The sequence below is a fragment of the Chaetodon trifascialis genome, chromosome 14, assembly GCF_039877785.1.
Source record: "Chaetodon trifascialis isolate fChaTrf1 chromosome 14, fChaTrf1.hap1, whole genome shotgun sequence".
In the NCBI taxonomy this organism is placed as follows: domain Eukaryota; kingdom Metazoa; phylum Chordata; class Actinopteri; order Chaetodontiformes; family Chaetodontidae; genus Chaetodon; species Chaetodon trifascialis.
In genome coordinates, this window is record NC_092069.1 from 17,783,194 (window position 1) to 17,809,024 (window position 25,831).

Consider the following 25,831-nt stretch of genomic DNA (forward strand, 5'->3'; position numbering starts at 1 on the left):
CCTCCACACCTGCTCTGCTTTTTGGCTCTGCCCACTGAGTCCTTCCTCCCACACCCCCTTCCAATCATGTTGCCTGACTTTTTTGGACTTGTTTTTAAAGGAACATCTAGGAGCTATCCTTTGAAGGGGGGGTACTGTCATGGTTTTGTGTTGAAAGCGTGTTTGTTTTATTTCCTGTCTTTGTCTCTTCCCCCCTGTGATTGCTAATTAGTTTCACCTGTCCTTCATTAGTCCTCCCTCTCTTGTGTCTTTATTCAGCGTGTTTTACCTCTTTCAGTTGCAAGACAACTGAAAGAAGTAAAACACACTGACTAAATATTGTCTTCAGCCTGAGCCTTACTAATTTGCTATTTTTGGAATGTTTGGTAATTAGTATTTCTTCTTCTTTTTGCCCCTGCCTGCTCCTGCAGTTTGCTGCCTCTGTTTTGTTGCTGGATTAAACATTAGTTATGTAAAGTTGGCTTTTTATTCTTCTGCAAGTCTGCCTGTATGCTTGACCCCTTGCACCCCCACATACAAGTGTGACAGTGTAAAAGAGAAATCTTGAAATATTCCTTATTCCTTATTACTAATGAAAGTAGTTTACCAACATTGCCAGTGGGCAAAATGCTACCTCAGTCCTCGGCAAGACGATTTTGTCTGTTTCTGACACTTGAACGACTGTGTGTTCAAAAAGAAACTTGTCTTTATGCATTTGTGTTTTTAACATCAACTGCCTGCACAAGTGGCTGCATAATGACAAGGAAATAAGAAAGATTTAAAAAATTTAAGTTGCAATATAGTTTTCAACACCGAGCATTCAGCAGCAAAATCTTTTAACACTTCCAACATGGGCAGGATGATTATGCATATCTGAACACATTTACAATCCTGGAGATCTTTCTCCAGCTATAAAACATGCAGCAAGTAAACATTAACTATGCAAGGTCACAAACACATAAACATGCTGTGTGTAATCTTACTAAGAGGTGGATAGGGGACAAACAGAAGAGAGAGACAAACAGTATGTAGACTGAAGTATGACGTTTTGGCTGACATCAGTTTAATTATAGTTGCCTTGAAGAGAGCGAGTCAGACACAGACTGAGTAGAGTAAGGGAGGGCACTGGAGCAGTGTAACCAGGCATCTGGACATTTCACATCTGGACATACTCAGGAAGAATGACTCTTCAACCGACAAGGTATGTATAAGCTTCATTTGGTTTATAAAAAATGTCACAATGGCATTGATACATTCTCTGCTTAAACACTGAGAACTGACAACTTACAGTGGTGTTGTGCTTTATAATAATTTCATGTCAATCTTAACTTGCATAACAGTAAACAGAACAGCAAAACACAGCAAAAAAATCTCAAGGAGATGAAAAACTGGAATTTTCCAGAAGAGATGTGTTTTTTAGCAAACATGATTAGTGTTACATGTCAGGGAGCAGTACCCCCCTCTCTTTTTGGAATATACATTTTCTAGAAAAGTTTGTTTGTACTATGCTGATAAACCAATAGTAGCAGAAAAGAGCAGAGAATTGAATTCAAATGACACTGACTTCTTTGTGTTATGTATTAGAAGTTTACTGAAGATCATAGTTTTATAAATGTCAAAACTTGGTTATTGGAGAACACATGTTGCGTTTCGCAACAGTTGCTCATGCCCTCAGTTTGCCCACTGCCATGGAGATGGTATCTTCTGTTTATGGCAACAAAAACAAACTCTTGACACTTTTGATGAAGAGCTACATTCTTAACTTGCAGTTATTGATTCTTTTTCATTCTCATTCAAAATCGCTTTCATATGTGTTGAGTATCATTCAAAAATACAGATGACTGTGAAGTAATGCTTCAGTGTAAAACTAATTCCTGGATGAGTAAGACGATATCAAACAACCGCAGAGGAATTAGGGGGAACAGTGAGTGGAGTGAAGCCTGTTGCTCATTACTGCAACATCGCAAACATGTACTGTGCGACTTAGACACCAGCACTTATGGGATTTATGGGGACAGGCAGGGCTGGTAGGTGGTGCATGTAAAGATCACAATTCAGCAAATTGCAGTTGCAGTAAGATTTACAGAATGGAGATGGGCATTTAAATGCCCCGCTGTGTTTTATGATTGGGTGTGTAGCTGGTGCTCACAGAGCTCAGGTGTTGATCAGCTGTTTGTAGATGCTCAATTACCACAGTAATTGTTCAGTAATTTTATAATGGTAGCTTATCTTGTTTTAGTGCAGTAGAAAGCTCACTGCTGGAAAGTAACAAGCGGTACAAGTAGAGACTGTTTTTAAATCAGCTCCCGTGCACATAAAAGCCAAGTCAGGGGGTGACCCTATTGAACATTTCCCAAGTGGACAAAAGTGTAAATGTTTCATGCTCTATGATATGAATACACGCTGTGCATATGGCTTGACTTGAAAAGTATAAAAAATAAAAGTATAAGTATAAAAAATACATATTCTATATTATACGTGGTCTTTGCTCAAATGTGTAAAGGAATAGTTCAGTATTTCGCTGATTAAAATCATTCACTTTCTGCCAAGAGTTAGACGATAGGATCGGTGCTACACTGTATGTCTTTCTGCTAAGCTAGGCTAATCAGCCCGGTTACATACTTACTGTACAATCATGAGGGTTGTATTGATCCTTTAATCTAACTCTCAGCAAGCCTATTTAATAAATTCTGAAGCTGCTTTAATGTCAGTGTTTAATTGCCTTTGCTTTCTGTTCTCCACAGCATCCCAGGCTTCGCCACCACAGCTTCATATGGAGACCAAAGCAACCCCAATGGGACTGAGTGTCCTGACCTGGATGCCTGGGAGTGGCTCAACACCAGCCAGCCGGTGTATATCCTGTTCATCACTGTGCTGGGAATTGTGTTTAATGTGTTTGTCCTGATGGTTTTCTGCCTTCATAAGAAGCCCTGCACCGTGGCTGAGATCTACTTGAGCAACCTGGCTGCCGCTGACCTTGTTCTGGTGTCTTGTTTGCCTTTCTGGGCCATCAACATAGCCAACGGTTTCAACTGGCCTTTTGGTCAGTTCCTGTGCAAAGTCGTCAACCAGGGCATTAAGATGAACGCCTATTCCAGCATCTACTTCCTTGTTCTGGTTAGCATAGATCGCTATGTGGCCCTGGTGCATACGATGTCCTATGGCAGAATGCGTAGGCCAAAATACGCCAAACTGGGCTGCCTGCTGATGTGGGGTTTTGGCTTGCTCCTGACTGTCCCCACGCTCATCTTCAGGAAAGTCGAACACTTCCCTGAATATGGTGTACATGCATGCTTTCTGGACTACCCTAACCGTACTGTACAGCAGGTCTGTAATGGGATGTTGATTGTTTTTAGTTTCATCATCCCCATTTCAATCATCTTATTTTGCACTATCAAGATTATTCAGGCTTTGAAGATCCAGGCATTAGAAAGGTTCAATGCTGAGAAAACGGAGCAGAGAGCCACCACTCTGATGCTGGTGGTCCTCCTGGCATTCCTGATCTGCTGGGTGCCATTCCACATGATCACCATACTGGACGTGCTATTACAAGCTAATATCCTGCAAGGGTGTCACCTGACGAATGTCCTAGAAATCTGCAACCAGATCTTCACCTACTTCGCCTTCTTTAACAGTGTTCTCAACCCCATCCTCTACGTCATTGTAGGAAAGAACTTCCGGAAAAAAGTTCGGGAAGTCCTCAACCAGTGGAATAATAAGAAAAAAGAGTCCTCTGAGTCCACGCGGTCAAACTTGTCCTCTACACTGAAAACTTTGGCATAAAATTCTGCTCTCAAAAATAGACTTTGCATAAAGGTGACTGTTGGAGAAAGTCACTTAATTGTCTTGCGACAATGTAAATGATTGAGATGATAAGAGGAACTCATGATTAGGATAGTAGCTCATGTAATTGTGTAGTAATGGGACCAAATCATCCTTCCTTGACTCAATCTTTGATGAGACGTCTTAGATAAAGATAAACTTTGGCTTTAATTATTTGCAGGGAAAGTAATTATTTGTGTGAGGCCATACTGTACAAGCCAGGAGTGAATCTTTCCTCCTGGGGGAGGTGTTACATATTGCTAAAAAAAAAAAAAAAAAAAAAAAAAAAAAGTATTAATGTGTCACAACTGTGTTAAATTACTATGTCACTTATCGTAAGCTGGAACACCTGACCACATACAGTTGTTTTTCTCACTTTTATAACAGTTTCATCTCATGCAATAAACTACAGCTCTCCATTTGTAACAAAAACCGGAAAGCATCAGTATCTTGAATGTCCAGGTGGTGTGATCTGAAGTACTTTATGTAAATACAATTTTTATATTTTATCTTATATTGATGATGACTCATATTGTAAATAGTACCAGTATTTGTTTCTCTCTGTACATAACCATCAAATAAAAAATATATATATGGTTTTATGGATGAATTATTGAATCTTTATAATGCATTTAAATGTTAAGTTGAGCACAAAAACCCGAATGTGAGGGGGCCCCAACAAATGCTTGCTAAGTGTTTTCTGGTGTTTCTGACTCATTGTCTGCAGAGTTTAAAAACAGGACTTTGTCAAAGAGTTTCCAGTGGCGGCACACAAACATGTTCCTTTTTGTTGGCTGTATGGACATCAGTTGTCTCATTACACATTTCTCCCCACACCACCTTTTAATGGCTGAATGTTGACTCATTGTGGGCTGTGGTCAAGGGTACACCCCTAGTTGTAACCAAAATTAAGACATGTCATGCCAAACAGGAAACCTTTGTTAGGAGTCAGGCTTTACCACCATTGCTAGGGCTGGAAAATTATTGTGGAACAAAAAACATGCAGGCAGTCAAATTTGCTTCAAAGGGTAAAATGTATGCCATAAATATACGGTTTGACCTCGTTCCATGTATTTTTGTCTGCCTTTCAGGGTCCTTTCAGGGTTTCACTGAATTCTTTAAAATCTGGGATATATAAGGAATTTTAAGGTTTATTTGTTTTTCTGCTGTGTCCCCACAGAATTATCAGATATCACACAGAACTGTCAACTCGTTACCCTCCGTCTCCAACTTCAGTCTGATGTTGCCTCCATTTAACAGATTTCCATGCGGGGGGGATTTGATTTTCCCAATCGAGTCACCAGGGACCGACATATGCAGCTGAATCTAATGTCCTTCTAAGTCGACACTGATGCATAGTTATGCCAACATACTTAAGATAAATGTTTTCAAAGCAGTGTTGATTGGTACTTTTAATTGATAGCAGTGTCTATTGTCTATTGGTTGAGTCTTAAGAGTCCCTGAAACACAATGTTGTGTTCCCCAGTCCCATACCAAATCTCTGTCAGCATGATTCAGAGAGAGATTTTCAGCTGCCTCATCCAAATAGTTTGAATGTGTACACAACTTTGGATTTTTTTTCTGGCTTCATGATGGCTTCCACAGTCTTGATGGTCTGCATCCAAGCAGATTAGGATCACAGATGCTGTCTACAAACATTAAAAAATGTCTGCAATTGTGATATCATTCAGTGTCACCTGTTAAGGCTATTCACAGTGCTACTGCTAAAAGAGTCCTCCACCAACACAAGTGCACAGTAAATGCTTATAATGTGGTCCCGGTCAACCTTGCTGCTTCACCTCGTGAGTCCTCACGCCATCTTCTCATCCTGTTGTGTTTGTGTTGTTAAATGTCACTGGAAAATAACTAATTTTTCCTCCATGATGCCACTTTGCCAAACCAGTTAGATTTTTAAATTTTATTTTATTTTTTATTTTATTTTGATTTTTTTTGGTATGGTATTTCCACCAGCCATGGATTTCAGGTAGTCGCTGCACAGAGATCATTTTAAGTGTTCCCCATATTCTCTCTGACATTTTTCCTCATTTGAATCATTTATGATAAAAAGCAAGACCCCTTTACTTTGTGTTTTAATCTACCGACCCCTAAAATCTAACTGTGTGTATGATTCCTCCTTTGATTCCCCTTTTACTAGATTTATGATATTGTGAAATCCTTCAGTCTTGCCTAGTCAGTTAAGGGTCCTGCTCACTTAAAGGGACACACCCTGGACATTGCTCTCTCCTCTGATTTTATTCTTGAAAGTGTTAATCTGTGCGAGGTCAGCTTATGTGTTTCTGACCACAAAACTATTATTTTTAAGGCCTTCCTTACACCTCCTGCTCCCACACTGTCTACTGATGTTTCCCTAGTACAAACTCTGCTGGCAACTTTCATAAGGCTTACACCACTGCACTTGGCATTGACCAAAAACCAACTTGGAGCACACCCTGGCTAAATAACAGTACCAAGGAAATAAAGTGAAAATGCAGACAAGCTGTCCACTTTTCAAAATGCAGTAAGGACTCTCATTTCTGGTGTTTGGTTCTGTTTTAAGCATGCAATGGTGCACCCATTTCTTAAAATACCCAGTCTTGACCCTCTGAATTTAAAACGTTCTGAACCCATGTCTAAATTACCATATATATAAATAATTTAGAGAATGTTGTTCACTCTGAGTTGATTTATTTCATGAATGATCATAATATTTTTGACAAATTTCAATCAGGTTTCCATGCATGTCACAGCACCAAAACTTCACTCTATACCTGCAAGTTATAATTCTTCACAGTTGATCATTTTAGCCAATTGGATTGCTTTGAAAAATGGGTTGGCAACAGAGATACTGACCTTGACTGGTTCAGATTTTACCTGAACAGACTTTTTCAGTAGTGGTTGGTGATGCCCCCTCCTCTGTGGCCCCTCTAACCTGCAGTATTCCCCAAGGCTGCATGCTTGACCCTCTGTTATTCTGTGTATACATGCTGCCACTCTGACATACTGTGCATAAATACAAATTCAATAACCACTGTTATGCAAATGTCACACATTTATGTCCCATTAAGAGTCAGAAATAAAGGGCTGGGTGTTCCTCAAATGTTAATCCCTATTTCACAAAAGCTTCTTGGCTCCCTGTACACAAATTTAAAACCTACACTGAGAAATCTGGGTGGAATATCTGACGGTGACCTTTCATCTGAAAAACAAATTATGTTATTCAATCTTGTTTTTAATCAATTGAGGATCATCTCAAAATCAGCTAATTTCTCTGCCAGCCTGATCTCAAGAAGTTCATTCATGATTTTATTTCTTCTCAAGTAGATTATTGTAAAGCTTCCACTATCCAAGCAAATGCTAGTTACCTTGGCTTGCTAACTTCCTCTTAATGAGTGGAATAAAAACATATATTGGTCAAACCTTGAATGTCATAAAGAGGCAGTTTAAATTACAAAGGGTACATAACCAGCGCTACAGTATGTTGGCTTGTATACTGTATGTGTTTGTAAGTCCACGCAGGCATGAATGTGTGGCCTTGGTTCTGTTTAATCACACAGATGCTGCATACAGTATCTGTTGCTGAGACCCCCCTCTTTGACGATGGCATGTGTGTGCTGTGTGCTCTGACTGATAAACCACCTTTATCCACACTCCATTTAACCTATTATCCTTTCACACTTTGAAACTCAAATCATGACGTGACACTAGCAACGCAGACGTTAAACCTGTGTTGACACAATTAAATGGTCTTACTAGTCTATGCATTCGTTTAGAACACACCCTTTTTTTTCTGCCTCTAAACCCCCCGTTTCTGTGCACCAGCTTTCACAGTGATCAATAGGTGTGTCACTTATGGAGAGCGCTGAGAGTGCTGAGCTTGTCTGCAACCACACAGATGCATGGGATTGGGTTTACACCATGCAGCCTGCCTACATGTCCATCATCTGTCTTCTTGGAGTGATCGGCAACTCCTTTGTGCTTTGTGTGTTCTGTCTGCAGAAGCGGCGCAGCTCTGTGGCTGACATCTACCTGAGCAACCTGGCAGCAGCCGATCTCCTCATGGTTTCCTGTCTGCCGTTCTGGGTTGCAACTATTATCAACAAGTTCCACTGGAGGTTTGGGAAGCCTATGTGCCAGCTTATCAACATTGTCATTGGGATGAATTATTATTGCAGTGTGCTGTTCCTGACAGTTGTGAGCGTGGACAGATACCTGGCCCTCACTAGACCCCTAACCCAGGGGAGGGGGAGACGGGCCATCTGGGCACGTGGGATTTGCTTCAGCATCTGGATTGCCGGGGTCTTGCTCAGCTTCCCTGCTATCCTCTTCCGCTCTGTCCAGTTCTTCCCTCATCTGGGCATTGACGCATGCTACATAGCGTATCCCCATGAAGGCTGGAGACTGCGCTACAACATGACTGTCGGCATAGTTGGCTTCCTTATCCCTGTTCCCATTATATCCTTTTGTAGCTTCCACGTTACTAAAGTCCTTCGGAGCAGCAAGAAGATGAAAAAGGGCAGCAGAGACAGCGTGGAAAGGAAGGCTGCGTGCCTTGTTCTTGTTGTTCTTGCTGTGTTTATTCTCTGCTGGCTGCCCTACCAGATTCTGATCTTTTTGGACACCTTGGATTTCTACGAGGTCATCTCTGGATGTACGTGGGCATACGTGTTGGACATTGGCAACCAGTTAGCCACTTACCTTGGTTACAGTAACAGTTCATTGAATCCTTTCCTGTATGTGATTGTGGGGAAGCACTTTAAGCAGAGGGCAAGGGAGGTCTCTAGATGTGTGCTGTGCAGGAGGAAACAGCAATGGGGGAAGTCCGGTCAGTCCAATGCCAATCTCAACTTAACTAAACAAACTCAGAGTACTAAAATCTAAAGCTACACATATAGAGAAAGGTTTGATCAGAAATGGCTGTTAAAGAAATCTGTTTCTTAACATGTAATTAGCATTTTTTTTGTATAAATTACACAGTCACTCATTAACAGTTTGCCACCTAAAGGAATAGTTCAACAATAGTTCATTCACTTTCCTGCCAAGAGTTAGATGAGAAGGTCGATACCACTCTCACATCTAATAGGAAGCTACAGCCTGCAGCCAGTTAAGTTATCTGTTGAGGCGCAAAAGAATATCAGATGAATGTGTGTGAAATTTTGCTGCTCCACAGTTTTGTTGCTAATTTATTTTAGCTGTTAATGTTAATTAGTGTCATAATGTTTGCCACTGTATTGTATCGTGCTTGTCAGTCTTGATCTTGATGCTATATTTAATTGTTGTAAGCAGTCGTCCGGTCTTTCAGATCTGTTTTAAATCTGTTGGTTGGCTCTCTTAATAAAATGTTGTCTCAGGCCGGGCTTTGTATTTTTACAGCTACTGTCAGGAAGCTGAGTAGTTTCTCTGAAATGTTGGGGTTTGTTTTCGTTTACAATTTCACATGCTGAAACTGAAACTGGCTCTCACCCCAACAGATGTAAGATAAGAAAAATATTTGAAGTATCACCTATGCTGTAATCAATCCATCATTGTGTTTAAGCTTGCAACTGTACAGCTGTATGAAAAGAGTGAAATCTGATTTTAACTTCTGCACTATCGATATATCTAAAGTGTGGAATGCTTTTAACATAATGTAACTATGAATGAGTGTTGTAGTCTTCAATAAAGCATCATCTATGACTATTAGAAGAATTGAGTGTCTTTGTTTTGATAAGAAAGTTGTTTATATTGGATGACAGTGAGTCATATTTCCTTTCAGAAGGTCTTAATGATTCAATGGCACTGTTAGGATTTTGTCCATAAAAGGGATACCATGGCCTCAATCATGTTCACTTTTATATAACACTTCTCATTGCATACTGACGAAAAATACTGTCTATATTTTATCTTCTAAGTGATTTGATGGTTATTTGGTTTCATCAAGGCACATCAAGTTTGTTATCATCTTGAGTTAGCATGACATTTAGAATAGATTAGGATAGCATTACACATGAATTAAGGATGTGTGTGTAGGGATACATCAGTTTTTATTCCATATATATTCAAAAATTGTTCATAAATTGATTATTCCAGTATCTCAACAGCAGAGCATAGACAGAGTTACTGCGGACTGTATAAACAGGCAATAATCCTGATAAGTAGTTAAATCAGATAGATGGGTACCACAACTGCACATAATGCAGTGAGCTAATCTTCCTTTTGGCCTTGAGGAATGCTGTGATTACAGGAAACCACTCACTGTATCAGTATCACATGAGTGATCATTTTAGTTGTCAAGTAATGAAATAAAACTTCCTTTAAAATAATCATTAGACACAATAAAGTAACACTTCCTTTCAGATGAAGTCAATGCCTGCTGTCTGCAGCTTTATCTTCCTCCTCCACATGTGGTGCTTCAGCTTGTCTCTGATGTGCACGGAACAAATTTTTGAGGGTTTTGATAAACAAGGTGATATATTGAAGCCCTTGGCCATGGGTGTGGAAGAATGCGACTATGTATACAAAAACGCTCGCAGCTGATCTCTCCTCCGACTCACTGTGTACTCTTACAAGGAGCTCAGTGTACACAAATGAGTCCTGTTCCACATGCCTTTTTCATTAGCATTTTGACCATTGGAGGAACATTTTCCTGAAACTTACGGTAAGAATTTTTCACGTTCTGTCCTGTTTTTTGCTTTAAGAATCAAAATCTGTCATCTAATTGTGAATAAACATGTCATTGTGTTGGGTGAATTTTTAGCATATGTGTATCATTTCACAACATGTTTTATTTTATTGCATGTAAACTGGAACTGATTAACTTACATGTTCAAATGTAACATTGGGTCAGTACTTCACATATGCTAATGTGTTTTAAATCAAATTACTTTATTTTTGTCAGCATTTTACTGATGAATTGTATATAATTATTTGTTTCCTAGCCCATGGAGCCAGTGACACTTGTATCTGTGGTGAAACTGTGGTCTGAAAACTCCAGTGTGTCCCTGCCCTTCGATCCATCAGAGTCTCCAGTCTCTGTGGAATGGGAGATTGTCCAGACCATCATCCCCCCTTACATCTTCACCTTATCCCTGCTGGGCCTTCTCTTTAACAGCTTTGTCCTGGCAGTGTACCTCGCCCACAAGGATCGACTGACTGTGGCGGAGATCTACCTGAGCAACCTGGCACTAGCTGACTTTATTCTCCTGTGTGGCCTCCCCTTCTGGGCGATGTACATCCTCAATGACTTTAACTGGCTGTATGGAGAAACCTTGTGCAAAATAGTCAACTCCATCATAATCATCAATTTCTACACCAGCAGCTACACCCTGGTCATGATTAGTGTTGATCGCTACCTGGCACTAGTGAAGACTATGAAGGCCAGGTGGCTGAGACGGACACTTTACGCCAAGGTGATCTGCTTCATCTTGTGGATATTAGGGTTCTTACTGAGCACACCAACCATGGTTCACAGAAAGGTGAAGTTCATTGAGGACTTAGAGACAATGTCCTGTGTGCTGGATTATAATCATGGCAGCTTTTGGAAGTTGGCCCATCAGATACTGCTGAACGTGATGGGCTTCATGCTCCCTGTTCTGGTCATTGTTTTCTGCAGTGGGAACATAATCAAGTCTTTAGCTCAGAGGAAGGAGAGTGTAGGTTGTCATGGCCTCAATGACACAAAGGCTACAGTACTGGTGTATATTGTCACATTACTATTCTTGCTGTGTTGGGGTCCCTTCCAGGTAATCACTTTCCTCGACACACTCTGTGACATCCAAGCATTGGATGAGATGCTGTGGTCCCACACCCTCAACATCGGAGGCCAGGTCTCAGTGTATCTGGCCTTTCTCAACAGTGCTCTGAACCCACTGCTGTATGTCTTCTCAGGACAGTACTTTAGGAAGAAAGTTAGTGCCATCTACAGGAGGACTAGACAGCATCGCAGAGGATCAGATATGACAACATACCAGCGCTCTGTTGTGTCAACTTACGTCAACAGAGTGGAGCAAATTAAGCCTGTAGTCATTTTTAATGCCAATGATGAGATGTGATTCTTCATGACATTCTCTCCTCAACTTCTGTTGCTGCTTATGGGAAAAAAAGATGCAATTCACAGGATATGAGCCTCAGATTGTTATGTCTGGAAACTTAACACAACAATAATGCTGTTATGGGGTTAAGCAGCACTAACAGATGAGTTTTATACTGTGTAATGGACCCAATCAGAGGTAATGGACATAATCTGTAGAAGAAATGGACTTATGTCTTGCTCTGTGGAAACACAATATGTGTCTGAATCTGTCTCTTTGCACTTTTACATAGTCTTACTGTTGTGATGTTTTAATGTTAAACACAAAACCAAAACAAAACCAGCCATTTTTTAAATGTTAACTAACGAATGTCTTTTTTTTTCGTGTTCATTCTTTCTCCTGACTCCACAAAACAGCTTACATGAGAGACAGGTTAACATGAGAGAATGGCCACATGTCTACCTTGTGTACGTTTACGTTGCACAGTATATCTCAGTGTGTACACAAAACATCTGTTCAGTAGTGACAATCATCAATATCCATTTCTTTCGCTATTTCTACATATTACTGGAATAATTTGTGTCATCCACTCAACTGAACAGCTTAAGTACTATAATAAGTAATGAAAACATTAATCCTGAATGCTAAGACATGATGTAACATGAGGTAGGGGTCCTCAACTGCAATTGTCTAAGAGCCAAATTTCTTCCAAGCAGACACAGGGGGCTGAACTTAAAAAAAGAAAAAGGAAAAAAAAAAAAAAAGGAGAACCATCTAATTAGCCAATTATTGTTTCATATTTTCACTCTTTTAATAAATTAATGTTATTTGTTATTTAAATGTCTAAATCAGTGTGAACGGGCCAAAAATTCCATAATGATCACTAAACACTGAACTAGGAAATGATTTCAGATCAGTGTTTGGTACAAAACCCCCAGCTCAGCTAAGAATGAAAGAGTCTGTATCTTAACAAAAACACCCCTCTTCAACTCAGGATAGCAGGAAACAACACTCAGTACGACAAAAATAAACCCAAGTGATCATTATCACTCATTCATATAATAGATAAGCTTAGTGAGTATCCATAGAGCGGGTGAACTATCAATTATGCACATTTTGGCTTGTTGCCAGGGGTTGGAAAGCTAATCAACAGTCACTCCCAGGATGAAATGGACTTCTTCCACCAGTTAGTACCATTAGATGCACACATTTTCTGAATTTATTAATATTCTATGCGCCGGATGGGAAGCTTTGACTGGAAATTTGAAATACAGAAACAAATACAGTATACATTTTTGGTAGTTGTCGGGCTTGTCTTTGCTACAGCAGCACCAGCAGTAATACCACTTAGAAACACTGGGGGGAGGTTTGAGAAGTTGTGTTTCCACTTTAAACTGGAACATGCTGTAAAAAGGGAGTCTGTATGATATGGAAGTTTATGTGAGCAGTCCTGGTTTATTAATCTTCTTGTGAATGTAAAAGTGAAAATACCTCAAAAATCATAATTCTCACCTTTGTGTAAAAATAACAATGCTGCCTTCATCTACTTATGCCACCACTGTCCTTGTACACTGTGTGTGTGTCGTGCCAGAATGGAAGGTCTGACTGGTGTAGCAACAGTAATTGAGGGGAGAAAGGTGGAGCAAATGGTCAGCTTTGACATGGTTGCAATAATTTGGTGGAGACATTCATCAGCCTTTTAGTTTTCCCTGTGTTTCCTATGTTTCCCCTGCCTTGTGTTTTTGTGTCTGTGATGAGCTGGCCATGGCCACTTCCTCCCTCCTGCTGCCTATCCAACTGCACACCTGAGGCTCATCAAGCAAACAACTACTGCAGTAGAAACCCAGCTCTTCACTCCAGTCTCCACCAGATCATCCATTAACCCTGTGTGATAACTTTGCTTCAGTGATTTCTTTGATTATGGATTTGACTCTCAAGTTTTTTCCCTCTCCACCTTAGACTGCCTCGAGCTATACCACACCTGAATCCTCTGCCATAAGCCAGCCAACTCTCACTCTGTCTCATTACTCCTGCCACTCCCCAGCAGCCACTTGGCTCAGCACGCCTGGATCAGAACATTATATGTCTGTATTTCTGCAATAAACTCTTGTAAGCTGTATTTCCTGTTTTCGTGTTCTTCTTGTGGGTTTCATACAGCACCCACCATGACATTCAGTGTTCAATGTCAACACATCGGTTCATGAGAGGTTATACTTAACAAAAGTATTAAACCAAGTTTTGTAAGCCTTGAGATAAATAAATATGTCATGCAAACATGCTAATGTTGGTATGCTACTGTAAAGTGAACTAATTACCATACCCACTGAAATTCTTTAATGGGCCAAGTGTCTTACAATATTTGTATATTATTATATGTCGGTTTGACATTTAGCAGTTGTTAAAAACACGTGTCAGCAATTACGTCTCCTGTAGGTTCCTTATTGATATCCATTTCCAGGGGCATATAATCTAAATCTAATAACATAAACAATCATTGCGAATTACTGTGAGGCTTGGTTTTGGCTTGGTTTGATCTTGTTTATGCCCATCTATTGTTGTGATCATCCAATTTCCACAGCTTCCTACGCCTTTAATTACTTGAAAGGTTCTTGGAAAAGACTGAAGAGGATTTTACAGCGGAAGTCTAAGTTATGTAATGCATTTGTGCTGTGCAGACTCAAGACAATGCAGAGACTCTATGAATTATAGCTTGTGTTGTCAACATAGATATATTTCAGCTGAATTTTGCCAGATGCTCTACCTCTATGGGGCTACAACAGTGACTGTAAATCCTGGCATTGAAAATCAAATCTGGCATTGAAAAAGGAAACGTTATGATTGCATGTCCATTCATGCTGTTACAATACAGAAGTGATCTAAAAAGACAAAGAAACATTTACAGAAACAATGTCTCAAATTTTATATACCAAATAGATATAAATAAAAAAGGTGTCACAAAGAACCTAAGATTAGCTCTGATAGCTGACATTAGCCAGCGTTCGCTCTAATAGCTGATTAGCTAATGTTAGCGCTCGTTCCAGCAGACCACTCTCACACCAGCATAACATCAGTAAAAAGTTTACTTTAATGCAAACTGAAAACCAGTGATACTGAATACAAATCAAAAAAGTACAGCATAAAAAAAAAAATTGTCACTGAAAAAAGACAGACATGAAGAAAATGTTATGTTTGTATTTTATTTTTCAGTGCCAATACAACTTTTTCCAATACAGGTGTTTCAACGACAAGCCCTCTGTTTCCTTTTTCATTGCCAAAATTTATTGTCAGTGTCAAAATTTAAAGACACTGTTCTAGCTCCATACATCCTCATCATTCTCTTTTCACATGCTGCTGATTCCCCCTGGATTTTGACTGCTATTATGCAACAGTCAGATTGATGAGAAGGGGGAGGGAGAAGAGGGTGTGTGTGAGTAATGTATATCTAAAAAATATCTTCAGTGAAGAGATCTTGCTGATAACAACAACATTAAACAACTATTAACAACTTGAAAGGAATTTGGCATGTGCAGGGGGTAACTTTAATGTCTGGCATGTGTAGAGCAGATAAAATATCATCCACATTTGTGCAGACACATCTGCATCGAAGTCAAAAATACAGTGTTGACCTCGAAGAGAACGCAGATGATTAAAAAAACAAGAATCACAAAGACACAAATGTCACTGCAAAGAGCCAGATGTGTAGATAATGCTATTTCAAGTATAACAGGAAAAAACGACGGTGGGGGAGGAGGTCAGTACAACACACCCAGTGATATTCCCAAAGATTTGTCTGACATCACTTTGATATCAGTTTCCTTTCTCCTTTAAGAGACTGAGTCAGGGACAGAGAGGACCGGAGCAGAAGGCACTGGAACAGAGTTACGTATCTGGATACTCAACATCTGGATAACATCTGAATCGGGAGATGACTCCTCAGCCGACAAGGTATGCATAAACTTTATTCGGTCTTTATTTTACTTTTCTAGATTTTGCCACTTTTCACTGTAGTTAACTTAACAGTGCTCAAAACTAGCTTCATGGCATTGTCTGTGAATGTGAGTATGCAGACGCTTTTTGAGAATGTACTGAGCTTTTATAAAAAAAAACAAAAAAAAGCTCCCTATAACAGAAAACGGTTGAACCTAAATGACAAACACATGGGCGGACACAAGCTGCTCACACAAAAGCCACTATTATGTCTAATATCCAGCCCACAGCCCTTTCACTGTATCTGTCTCAACACGTTTGCAGGAGATAGAATCAAGAGTTTAAAAAAGAAGCCTTTATGCATTTAAAGAGAAAGTATCTTAATGCTTGTAAATGTAGGTGAGAACATGCTGGAACAATGGATACAGTAGATTTCAAAGATTGGGTAGTGTTAAGAGCTAAATAGTACGCCAAACAAATTCATAGCTACAGAAAACAATAAAAGTTTGTGTTTGGTTGATACATAAATATATTTATACATGCATTAAATTCAATTGAATTACACTTATGAATGCAATATTTCAGATGTGAAATTTGTGGTAAACCGCATGTTCATGGCGTGCGTACAAAGAGCAACAGACAGACAAAGGTGTTGGACAAATGCAACAATAGCTTTTCCATAGAGAGAGGACCTTTGTTGCTGACATGCAACAAACATCCTCAGCCAGATAGGAAACAGAAACACTGCAGTTCATAGTCAGCATCCCCAAAGCCGGCAGGACATCCCAGTGAATGTTATCTTTCAGCGCTTATTGTCAAGAAAGCTGCTGTCTACTCTTATTACTCAGATGTTATTTGCCTTATTTCTCTCAGCAGTGAAGTGATTTTTGTTCACCTTGTTCATTGTTTGCAAGACTGATTTTGTTTTGTTGGCTGATGATTTTCTTTGTGAGACTTATCCTACCACTAATTCCATTTTTTTTTGCCTGGTTTTCATTATTTTGTTAAGAGTCATGTCAGCTTGCAATACCAAAAAAACAACAAACAACCAAAAAATAGTGCGTCAGGTATCCAACAAATAATAAGTGTGAAAACGATTTGTTAATGGTTAGTTTATCAGCACTTAACATCTTATAGACAGCATACAACAGAATGATAAATAATTTGATGATCAACTTACTTAAACAGATGAGAAATTGTGAATGAGAAGCTTTAATTAGCAAAAACAGATTTATTCGTTTTATGAATCTTTTCTTTTTGTAAAGTCAATCAAATCAAATTTAAAGTTTTGGAGTTTTGGTTTTTTTTTGACAAAAACATAACTTTGCATTAGGTGTACATCTATTACCACACACAGTCTCAGTATGTCATTGTAAAATTCATACTGAGCCTAAATTTTACCACCATTTTTAATCCACAATCAGCTTCTCGGGGAACTGCATTATACTGGGAAAACATGACTATTTTACAATGTTCCATGTCACTCAGAATATAGAATAGTAGACACTTCTTTAACAGTAGACACTGTTAACTCAGTATTCAGTATTACTCAGTATTTTTCAGTGCTCAGTGTTACTCAGAATTCAATATTTCAGTCTTAAATGTTATGATCATGACAATATTTTAAAGAAAATGTTCAAAATTGTCTTTGCTTTTAATGTTTTGTGTTGTTTGCCTTCCTCCTCCCTCCTCTCCGCAGCGTCCCTGCTAACAACACAAACTGTTCTGAAACACCATACAAGGAATGGATCATCACTGTGGTACCGATATATATCCTACTCATCACTGCACTGGGAATTGTGTTCAATGTGTTTGTCCTGGTGGTTTTCTGGTTTCATAAGAAGCCCTGCACCGTGGCTGAGATCTACTTGAGCAACCTGGCTGCGGCTGACCTTGTCCTGGTGTCCTGTTTACCGTTCTGGGCGGTCAACGTATCCAATAATTTCAGATGGCCTTTCGGTCAGTTCCTGTGCAAAGTCGTCAGCCTGGGCATCAGCATGAACGCCTACTGTAGCATCTACTTCCTTGTTCTGGTTAGCATAGATCGCTATGTGGCACTGGTGCATGCCATGTCCTTTGGCAGAATGCGTAGTTCAAAGGATGCCAAACTGGGCTGTGTGATGGTGTGGGGGTTGGGTTTGCTCCTGAGCATCCCCACACTCATCTACAGAGAAGTGAAAACAGAATGTAATACCTGCTCCATTAGCAGCCAAAATGCCTCTGTATACAAGCTGTTTCAGGGGCTGCTAACTATGTTCATCTTCATCATCCCCATTTCCGTTATTTCTTACTGCACTGTAAAGATTATTCAAGCTCTGAATAACCGGCTACAGGAGCGGTCAAACAAGAGGAGAAGGGAGCGCAAGGCCACCTCTCTGGTGCTAGCGGTCGTCCTGGCCTTCCTGATCTGCTGGCTGCCATACCACCTGTTTGGGATAGTAGACATGTTGGAAAATCCTAATCAACCGAGTGTAAACCCAGCAGTCCTAGGCATCTGCCTCCAGATCTTCACCTACTTGGCCTTCTTCAACAGTGTTCTCAACCCCATCCTCTACGTCATTATAGGGGACAACTTCCGCAAAAAAGTAAAGGAACTCTCGACGCAGTGGAGCAGTGGAGTGACTTTCAGCATGGTCTCCTTACGCTCAAACACGTCCACCACAACTGTCCGAAGGTGATCTGCAGGATTAATTTCTTTTTTTAAAAGCTAAAACTAGTATGATTTTATCTTTAACACTTTAACATAAGGAAAATGGGCTCCTATTTTCCCAGAAGAAAGATCAGAAAAATATTTGAAGTTATGTCGAAGTTATGTTTGAGCAGTCTGAATAATGAGTTTTAAGTAGTGTTTGCAAAAAGGCAAACTCCAGGCAATGTCTACTTGATTAGAAGCCTGATATACCGCCATTAGGTCCTGCTTGGTATGACTGTAGCATGACTGTGTGCCGAGGGTGGCACTGGTGTATGCTGTCACGTTACGCTTCTTACTGTTGTTGAGGTCTGTTCCAGGTCTTAAACCTTTTCAATACATTCTGTGATGAACAAGTGAGAAGACGTGGTCCCACATTTTCAAATTACAGGTCAGGTTTTGGTGCCTGAAACCACTGCTGTTTGTCTTCTCAGGGCGTTACTTTAGGAGGAACATTATTTCAATCTAGAGGAGGACGAGGCGTCATTATAGAGAATCAGATACGACAAGCAAATTCAGACTGTGGTCATTTTTAATGCAAAGTATCTTCTGGCACTGTGTCCTTTATTATGCTGGGTGTCGTTCTCAGCAGCCTCCTGAGCCCTTCTCTTCTCTGGGCAACACTTCAGGAGGGAATTTGAGGAGCAGGAGGGCAAAACGTGATCACAGGTGATCATATGCAGCCACATATCAATGCTCTGTCGTGTCTACTAACATCAACAGGCAAGAATAAATCAAGGATGTGGTCATTCAGCACAAGAGATTCGATCTGACATCTTTTTCATTTTTCATACAACTTCTGGTGCAACTTCATTCAAATGACTTTATCTTCCATTCTAACACAATAAAAATACTGATACATAATTAAACAGTACTACCAGATTGTTTTATACTCCAAAGGTAATGGGCTCAAGCTAATGGAAATGTACAAAAGAGATGGACACAGACTTTGTGTCTCTGTGTAACCACAAGGCTTGACAGTTGTAATATGACACTTTAATGGTAAGATGTTTGTCTGTGTGCATGACATGTTTCTGAATCTGTTTCTCTGTACTTGTGTTATTTAATACTGAACTCACCGAAAACAAAACCTGGCCGTGTTTTATATTCATGTAATATTTCTCCTTGGCATCTTTCCTTTTGACTCCAAAACCAAATTTCAATATGCTGTCTATACACAAACATGTCCATGCTTGTACAGTTTGTTGCTGGGCAGTTTATTTACTGTTCAGTGCAGCCTCTCGACTCTGAAAACAACCCCTGTGTATCAACTGTGATACTTTTTGCATAATCTATTTAATGTAACACCTGTAGTGGCATAAATGCAAAAGTCTAAGATGTTATTTGTTGCTGGCCTTTTTGTCTGCAAAGTTTTGACAGAGATGAATAAACTATTGACAGATGTTACCGATGAGGAATGTGGGAAATATTTTTCCAGCTGACATCTGTGATCAGTTATCACACCAAGTAAATCCCTGAAATTTCTAACCACATCACTAAAAAGAGTCAGACCAGGTAAGAAACAGAAGCAGTATGAAAGGGTATGGTTCTTGGCCAGTCCCCAGAGTAATTGTACACAGTGTACCCAGAGTTTAGCAGTGAGTTAGGTGTTTACATAGGCCATAGCCAATAGGAAAACAGCCAATAGGAAGAATAACCAAAAGTCTGGAGGGAAAAAACAGACTTACGTTTTAAAAGGGAACATTTTTATACATCAGAGTGTGTTTACAGGTCTTGGGGAGTACTACTGCATACAGACTCCAGAGGGCGCTGATGAGAAATTGTTTGAAAAAGGAAAAGCTCTGCAAGCGTGGAGTTAGACAGAAGAGAGCTGACCAGACCTCCTCTTCTCTGCTTGAGGCTCGAGGCTACATTAGCAGCTACTAGCATAACAAATTTTTTACCCGAATTTCAGAGTGAACTGTTGGTGGCTAAGTTGCATTGTGGGTAATGTAGGCACCCGATTTTGACAAAGAAGAATGAAAAAAATATCTCTGGTTCTGGAGCAGTTGAGTAAGGGATAATGCCCAATGAGGTGTCCATTATCAGAAATTAATGGATGACGCGGAGGCGTGAACAGTCCGACATGAAGCGGAGGATGGTTCACGCCTCCGCGAAGTTATTCATGGTTTATTTTAGCCTTAATATGGAATTACAGCTCCAGCACGTCCACAATGCCTTTATTTGGACTAAAAACTCAGTCTCTAGGATGCTTATTATCAACAGATTCATTTTATAAAGTAAACAACTCACCAGATTACTGTTCCACTGCTTCTTGGCAGTGGCTGCCTTGTCTCAGAGCAGAATGCTTTGAAGCACAACTGAACTAACAGGATCCTCCACTGCACCACACAAACACAGATGATAGAATATGCAAATACATGCTGTTCCTGGAAAGTCCATTATTGTTTGTTTTAGACTAGCCAGCTGTCACTTTTTCTTTTTTCTTTTGCTTTGGTGGAAGGAGTATTCAAATCCTTTACTTAAGTAGAAGTACCATACTCCACTTTTAAGTAAAAGATCTGTATTCAAAATCCTGTTTAAGTAAACATACAGATGTATTATCAACAAAATACACAAGATTATCAAAAGAAAAAGTAGTCAAAATGCAAAAAAAAGCCCCCCATGACTGTTAAAATGTATTATTACTGTATCCATTACTATGTCCTACAAATGTCTGGATACAGTTTGAGCTTTGGGTAGATCCTGTGTCGAACGTCAACACAGCGGTAACAAAATGACGGCCACAATGAAAGCACTGGATGCTAATTTCTTTTTTAGCACTGCCAAACATGTTTTTCCAGGAACTATTTGCATTGCGGCGTTTATCTCAGTTTGACACAGCACCAAGCTTTCCATTTCCACACAGGCTCGAGGTTTGCTCATCATCACATTAGGATGGATGCAGCTCTTCTCAACCACACAAACGCATCTAGCTCCTGCACCATGGAGTCCGGAGTGGGAAAGCACATGTATCCAGCTGTCTATTCTCTTTTTTTTATCGTGGGCTTTCCGGCTAACTGCCTGTCTCTGTATGTAGCCTGGATGCTGATGAGGAATGGGAACAACACAGCGGTCTACCTCATCAACCTGTCCATCTCTGACCTGCTCTACATAATCTCTCTGCCTGTGTGGATTGAGCTGGCCCTGCCGAGGCCTCTGGGTGGCCTCTGCAGTTTGGTGGCTGTGGTCATGCACAACAGCTTTTACGTGGGCTCGGGCCTCCTTTGCTGCATCTCCGTCGATCGCTACCTAGCGGTGGTCTACCCTCTCCACTTCCACTGGGTCCGAGAGGTGCGGACTGCAGCAGTTGTGAGTATTGCTGTTTGGACTTTAGAGATTGCCGTCCACATTATCTTGCTCGACCACACGGGGGCACTGCAAGCATTCTCCTCAAGATACTTGTGTGAGGAGCGCGTACCAATGACGAAGGAAGATGCCAACCTCGCTCTTACACGAGTCACCCTGGGTTTCCTGGTCCCTATCCTCATCATGGTCTTCTGTTTTGAGCAGATCATGCGATCACTCCGACAGAGCACCTCCATCCTGGCACAGGAGCGCAGGAAAGTGGGACTGCTTTTGCTTTTCCTTCTCACAACCTACATAGTGGCCTTTGTGCCCTACCAGACTGTCATGCTGCTCAGGGCCATACTGGAGCCCGGGGCCTGCGTCTGGGCCACCAGGCTCAGAGATCCATACCTGGTCACAGTTGCCACGACCACCATAAACAGTACACTAGATCCTATAATATACTGTTTAATTAGTGAGAGAGCTCATAAAGAGATTGTAAAGGCTTTAGAGAAAGGTAGGGGAGTTTTTAGGAGGAGGAAACAGAAAGAGAGCTCTCCTGGAATTCAGTCAGTTTCATGATCACTGTTGTATTTTTTGCCATTAACTGCAAATCAAATGGAAAACTATATATTATTTGGGACTATATTTGTACATTTGTAAATTTTGAGGTGTATTACCTTAATTTTGAGGTGGTAAGTAAGCATTCACACACACACACACACACACACACACACACACACACTCACACACACACACACACACACACACACACACACACACATATATATATATATATATATATATATATATACACACACATATACATATATATATATACATGTCCCTTTACATTTTTCACACTTCACTTGTTGATAAAGTCAAAGCTTAAACAGCAGCAGCCAATGCTCTGAAAACTTTTTGGCTCTCAGACTACAAACAGACTGCCCAACCTTACTGATGTCTTTCTGTTTCCACAGTGCATATTTGCTTTTATCAACATCTTTAACTATTTTACTACCACACTGGCAGTGATCACTTTTGTGCAGCTCAGTTTCAATAGCTATTTTATTGTTTTTGTTAATTCATTTATCCTGTTTTTATTGTCTTGTGAAGCTGTTTGTAACATCTGTTTTTGAAAAGTCATATATATCAATTATTATTATTTTTCTTTATGACATTTGTTGGGGATGAATGCAGCCTGAGACAAATAACTGCAGACTTTACTTAGGGCTAAAGAAGAAATAGGGCCAAACTTCAATATATTTTTCTGCGAAAAAAATGAAATCTGTTCTTCACAGTTAATATTTACTTTAAAGAAACACAGGAATTGAACATGAGTCAAAGATAAAGCACAGAGCTCGTTGTGGTTTTTCTTTATTGTGCCCCCACCCCTTCCAGAAGTGTGTGAAAATTTTATTGCTTTATTGCACAGATCATCTCCTTTATTGTTGCAATGTACGATGGTTGAATGTGGTGCAAACAAGATTACATTCACATTTATTTTTTAATGGATTTTTTGAGTTGAATAGAGGAAATCAAAAATCAAAATGCACCTCTTCTGGTGCATATCGCATTGATGGATACTATGTACGGGGTTATTGGTCTTTTTTCTTCTTTGTGCTTCAGTGGGCAGTGTTTATTTGCAGTGCCACAGCAGAAGGATACCGACACTAAGAGGAAATTCAGTACTAAACAGCATAACTTTACAGGATAACCATTTTATTTATCTACCTTTGCTGAAGCATCATATTAACTTCCAATGCACAGACATAATAATTTGTACCTATCCGTCATTATGCTGTAACAACATGCTATGGAAACAGCTAGTGAAGCCGATGTAATGCTTTTACAGACAATAATCAGCATTACCTTTACCTGAGTTCATGTGGGTATTGACACACCAAACATAAAGACCAGCAGCCTCACATAGATTTAGTGCCTGAATGATAACACCGGTAGTTTGTTCTGTCATGGCCTGTCAACCAGTAAATGCATACGGTCGTCAGGGACGACAAGGAGGCAGCTGCTGACTCTGTTTCTTTCAGCTGTCTTATGAAGCAGTGGAAGGCATCTGAATGAATCCTCTCTGCGTCTGTGTTAACGTTTCCGTTTGAACTACTATTAAATCAGAGCGGAGTTACAACTGAATAAGATGTAAGTGGACGTTCATATGAGTTGAGCTGAGTTCATTCTTTTCCCTGTAATATGCTTGCTGAGTCAATGTGTGGTTAAGGGTTGACACTTGAAAATTTTTTGTTTCGTTGCTGTCATGTGGCACTGCATTTGCCAGCAGGATGTGTGGTGAAATTACCTTCTTGTTTGTGTATGTAAAAAAAAAAGTGAATGAGTGAATTAGGTAGACTTCTCTGAGTTGCTGACAGTAGAAGGTAATGTCATTTTGCCAGATTAAGGCTTATAATGAAATTATACTTTTTGAAAAATGAAGTACTTTGTGCTGTCTTTGTTGCCTTCAAGTATACTTAAGTGTAGTCAATAAGTCCTTGAGTACCACTTGAATAATACTGGACTGTGTACTTTAGTACATTTGAAGTGTAAATAGTATGCTAAATTGGCACAATTTTTAACAAACTTTAAGCGTACTGAGGAACACCAGTAAAAACTATGATTCACGAGCATTCAAAACACACTCGCAGTACAATTGCATTATATCGCTAATGTGTTGGAATATATTTAATTAAGTGTACTTAGATACTATACTTAGATTATATTTCTAATACCCTAAAGTATACTACCTATTGAACTGGGTAGAAAGCCTTAAACAAAGCCTCAGAAGACATGATATAACCGTTTTCAGACCAGTGATCTTGATGAGTAAATTGAACTTAATGTGTAGAATCTGTGCAGCGCCCCTTTAGTTTAATGTATTTAAATGCATTGCTGTGTTCCTTCCTTTATTTCTTCTTTGTTTACAAGGTATGAGCACATGAACACCACATCTGCAATGGAAAACTTAACCCTGGATGCCAGTTTCTCAAAATGTTACTCAGTTAACAGCACACTCAATAGGAATAAGTTTCAGATTTTCTACCTGGCTATCATCATCATCATCGGCATCCCGTCCAACACCTTCTCCGTCTACGTGTCCTGGCAGCACATTAGGCAGAAGAACGAGCTTGGCGTGTATCTATTCAACCTGGCCCTGAGTGATCTGGCCTTCACTATCGGCCTTTGCATGTGGTTGGACTTCATTTGGAGAGGAGTTTGGGTCTACGGACCCTATGTTTGTGTGCTATCTATCAGCATGCTCTTCAGTAACTTTTACACCAGCGATGCCCTCCTCTGCTGCATTGCTGTTGACCGCTACCTGGCAGTGGTTCACCCATTACAGTATACTTGCTTGAGGAAAGTTGGCACTGCAGTAGCAGTCAGCATTGTCATTTGGGTGTTGGTGGTCAGTTTCAATGTCACCACCATCACTTGGGAGGACATATACCGTGAAAACAACAAGTTTCCAACATGCTTTGATTTTTACCTGCCCATTTCAGAGAGGCTGGCTCGGGCTAATGTAGCACGCTTCTTCCTGGCCTTTCTTGTTCCTGTCCTCCTAGTGGTGTTTTCCACCGTTGGGATCTGTGAGGCAGTGAAATCCAACCAGGCTACAGAGAAATGGGAGCGTAAACGGATTTTGAAGCTGCTGACAGTCATTATGCTCTGCCATTTCTTATTCTTAGGACCTACCCACATCACAATGCTTCTCACCGCACTAGTGGAAGACTGCAGCAATGCTCAATGGCTCTTCTATCTAGATGAGATCAGCCTAGCTATATCAAGCCTCAACTGCCTCATGGACCCTGTCCTTTACTGCTTCATTACTAAAATAGGGAAGGCAAATGTCAATCAGCTTATTCTCTTCTTCCAGATAAAGAAAAGAAGCAAAAATCAAGGTGTGGTTTAAGTTAAATTAAGTACATGACTAAATAATGCAACAACCTCGTGATTTGATTCATTCCTCATGAGCACATGGATTTTTAACATGCAATAATTCTCTGCTTTGAATGAAAATCTGAGCCTGATTCTTGAACAAAAAATGTTCAATTACCTTGTTGAAAAGTTTTAAAATGACTATCAAACGAAATCTATGTTTAAGGAGTCTGAG

At 40.0% G+C, this 25,831-nt stretch overlaps 6 protein-coding genes across 6 annotated transcripts; all 6 read left to right on the top strand.

The window, feature by feature from the left end:
* Positions 1-1,098: 1,098 nt before the first annotated feature.
* LOC139342401 (B2 bradykinin receptor-like) lies at positions 1,099-4,011 on the top strand. Its single transcript, XM_070979484.1, has 2 exons — positions 1,099-1,180; positions 2,724-4,011. The coding sequence occupies exons 1-2, from the start codon at positions 1,161-1,163 to the stop codon at positions 3,760-3,762; spliced, it is 1,059 nt and encodes a 352-aa protein (XP_070835585.1). The 5' UTR covers positions 1,099-1,160; the 3' UTR covers positions 3,763-4,011.
* Positions 4,012-7,650: 3,639 nt separating this feature from the next.
* LOC139341820 (B2 bradykinin receptor-like) lies at positions 7,651-8,679 on the top strand. The gene has a single exon (XM_070978518.1). The coding sequence runs from the start codon at positions 7,651-7,653 to the stop codon at positions 8,677-8,679; it is 1,029 nt and encodes a 342-aa protein (XP_070834619.1).
* A 2,039-nt stretch (positions 8,680-10,718) lies between these two features.
* On the top strand, positions 10,719-11,828 carry bdkrb1 (bradykinin receptor B1). Its single transcript, XM_070980080.1, has one exon. It carries the CDS (start codon positions 10,719-10,721, stop codon positions 11,826-11,828), a length of 1,110 nt encoding a protein of 369 aa, XP_070836181.1.
* A 3,823-nt stretch (positions 11,829-15,651) lies between these two features.
* On the top strand, positions 15,652-18,433 carry LOC139342537 (B2 bradykinin receptor-like). Its single transcript, XM_070979679.1, has 2 exons — positions 15,652-15,752; positions 17,434-18,433. Exons 1-2 carry the CDS (start codon positions 15,733-15,735, stop codon positions 18,410-18,412), a joined length of 999 nt encoding a protein of 332 aa, XP_070835780.1. The 5' UTR covers positions 15,652-15,732; the 3' UTR covers positions 18,413-18,433.
* Positions 18,434-21,321: 2,888 nt separating this feature from the next.
* LOC139341852 (G-protein coupled receptor 4-like) lies at positions 21,322-22,293 on the top strand. Its single transcript, XM_070978574.1, has one exon. It carries the CDS (start codon positions 21,322-21,324, stop codon positions 22,291-22,293), a length of 972 nt encoding a protein of 323 aa, XP_070834675.1.
* Positions 22,294-24,658: 2,365 nt separating this feature from the next.
* gpr65 (G protein-coupled receptor 65) lies at positions 24,659-25,630 on the top strand. The gene has a single exon (XM_070978929.1). The coding sequence runs from the start codon at positions 24,659-24,661 to the stop codon at positions 25,628-25,630; it is 972 nt and encodes a 323-aa protein (XP_070835030.1).
* Positions 25,631-25,831: the final 201 nt, after the last annotated feature.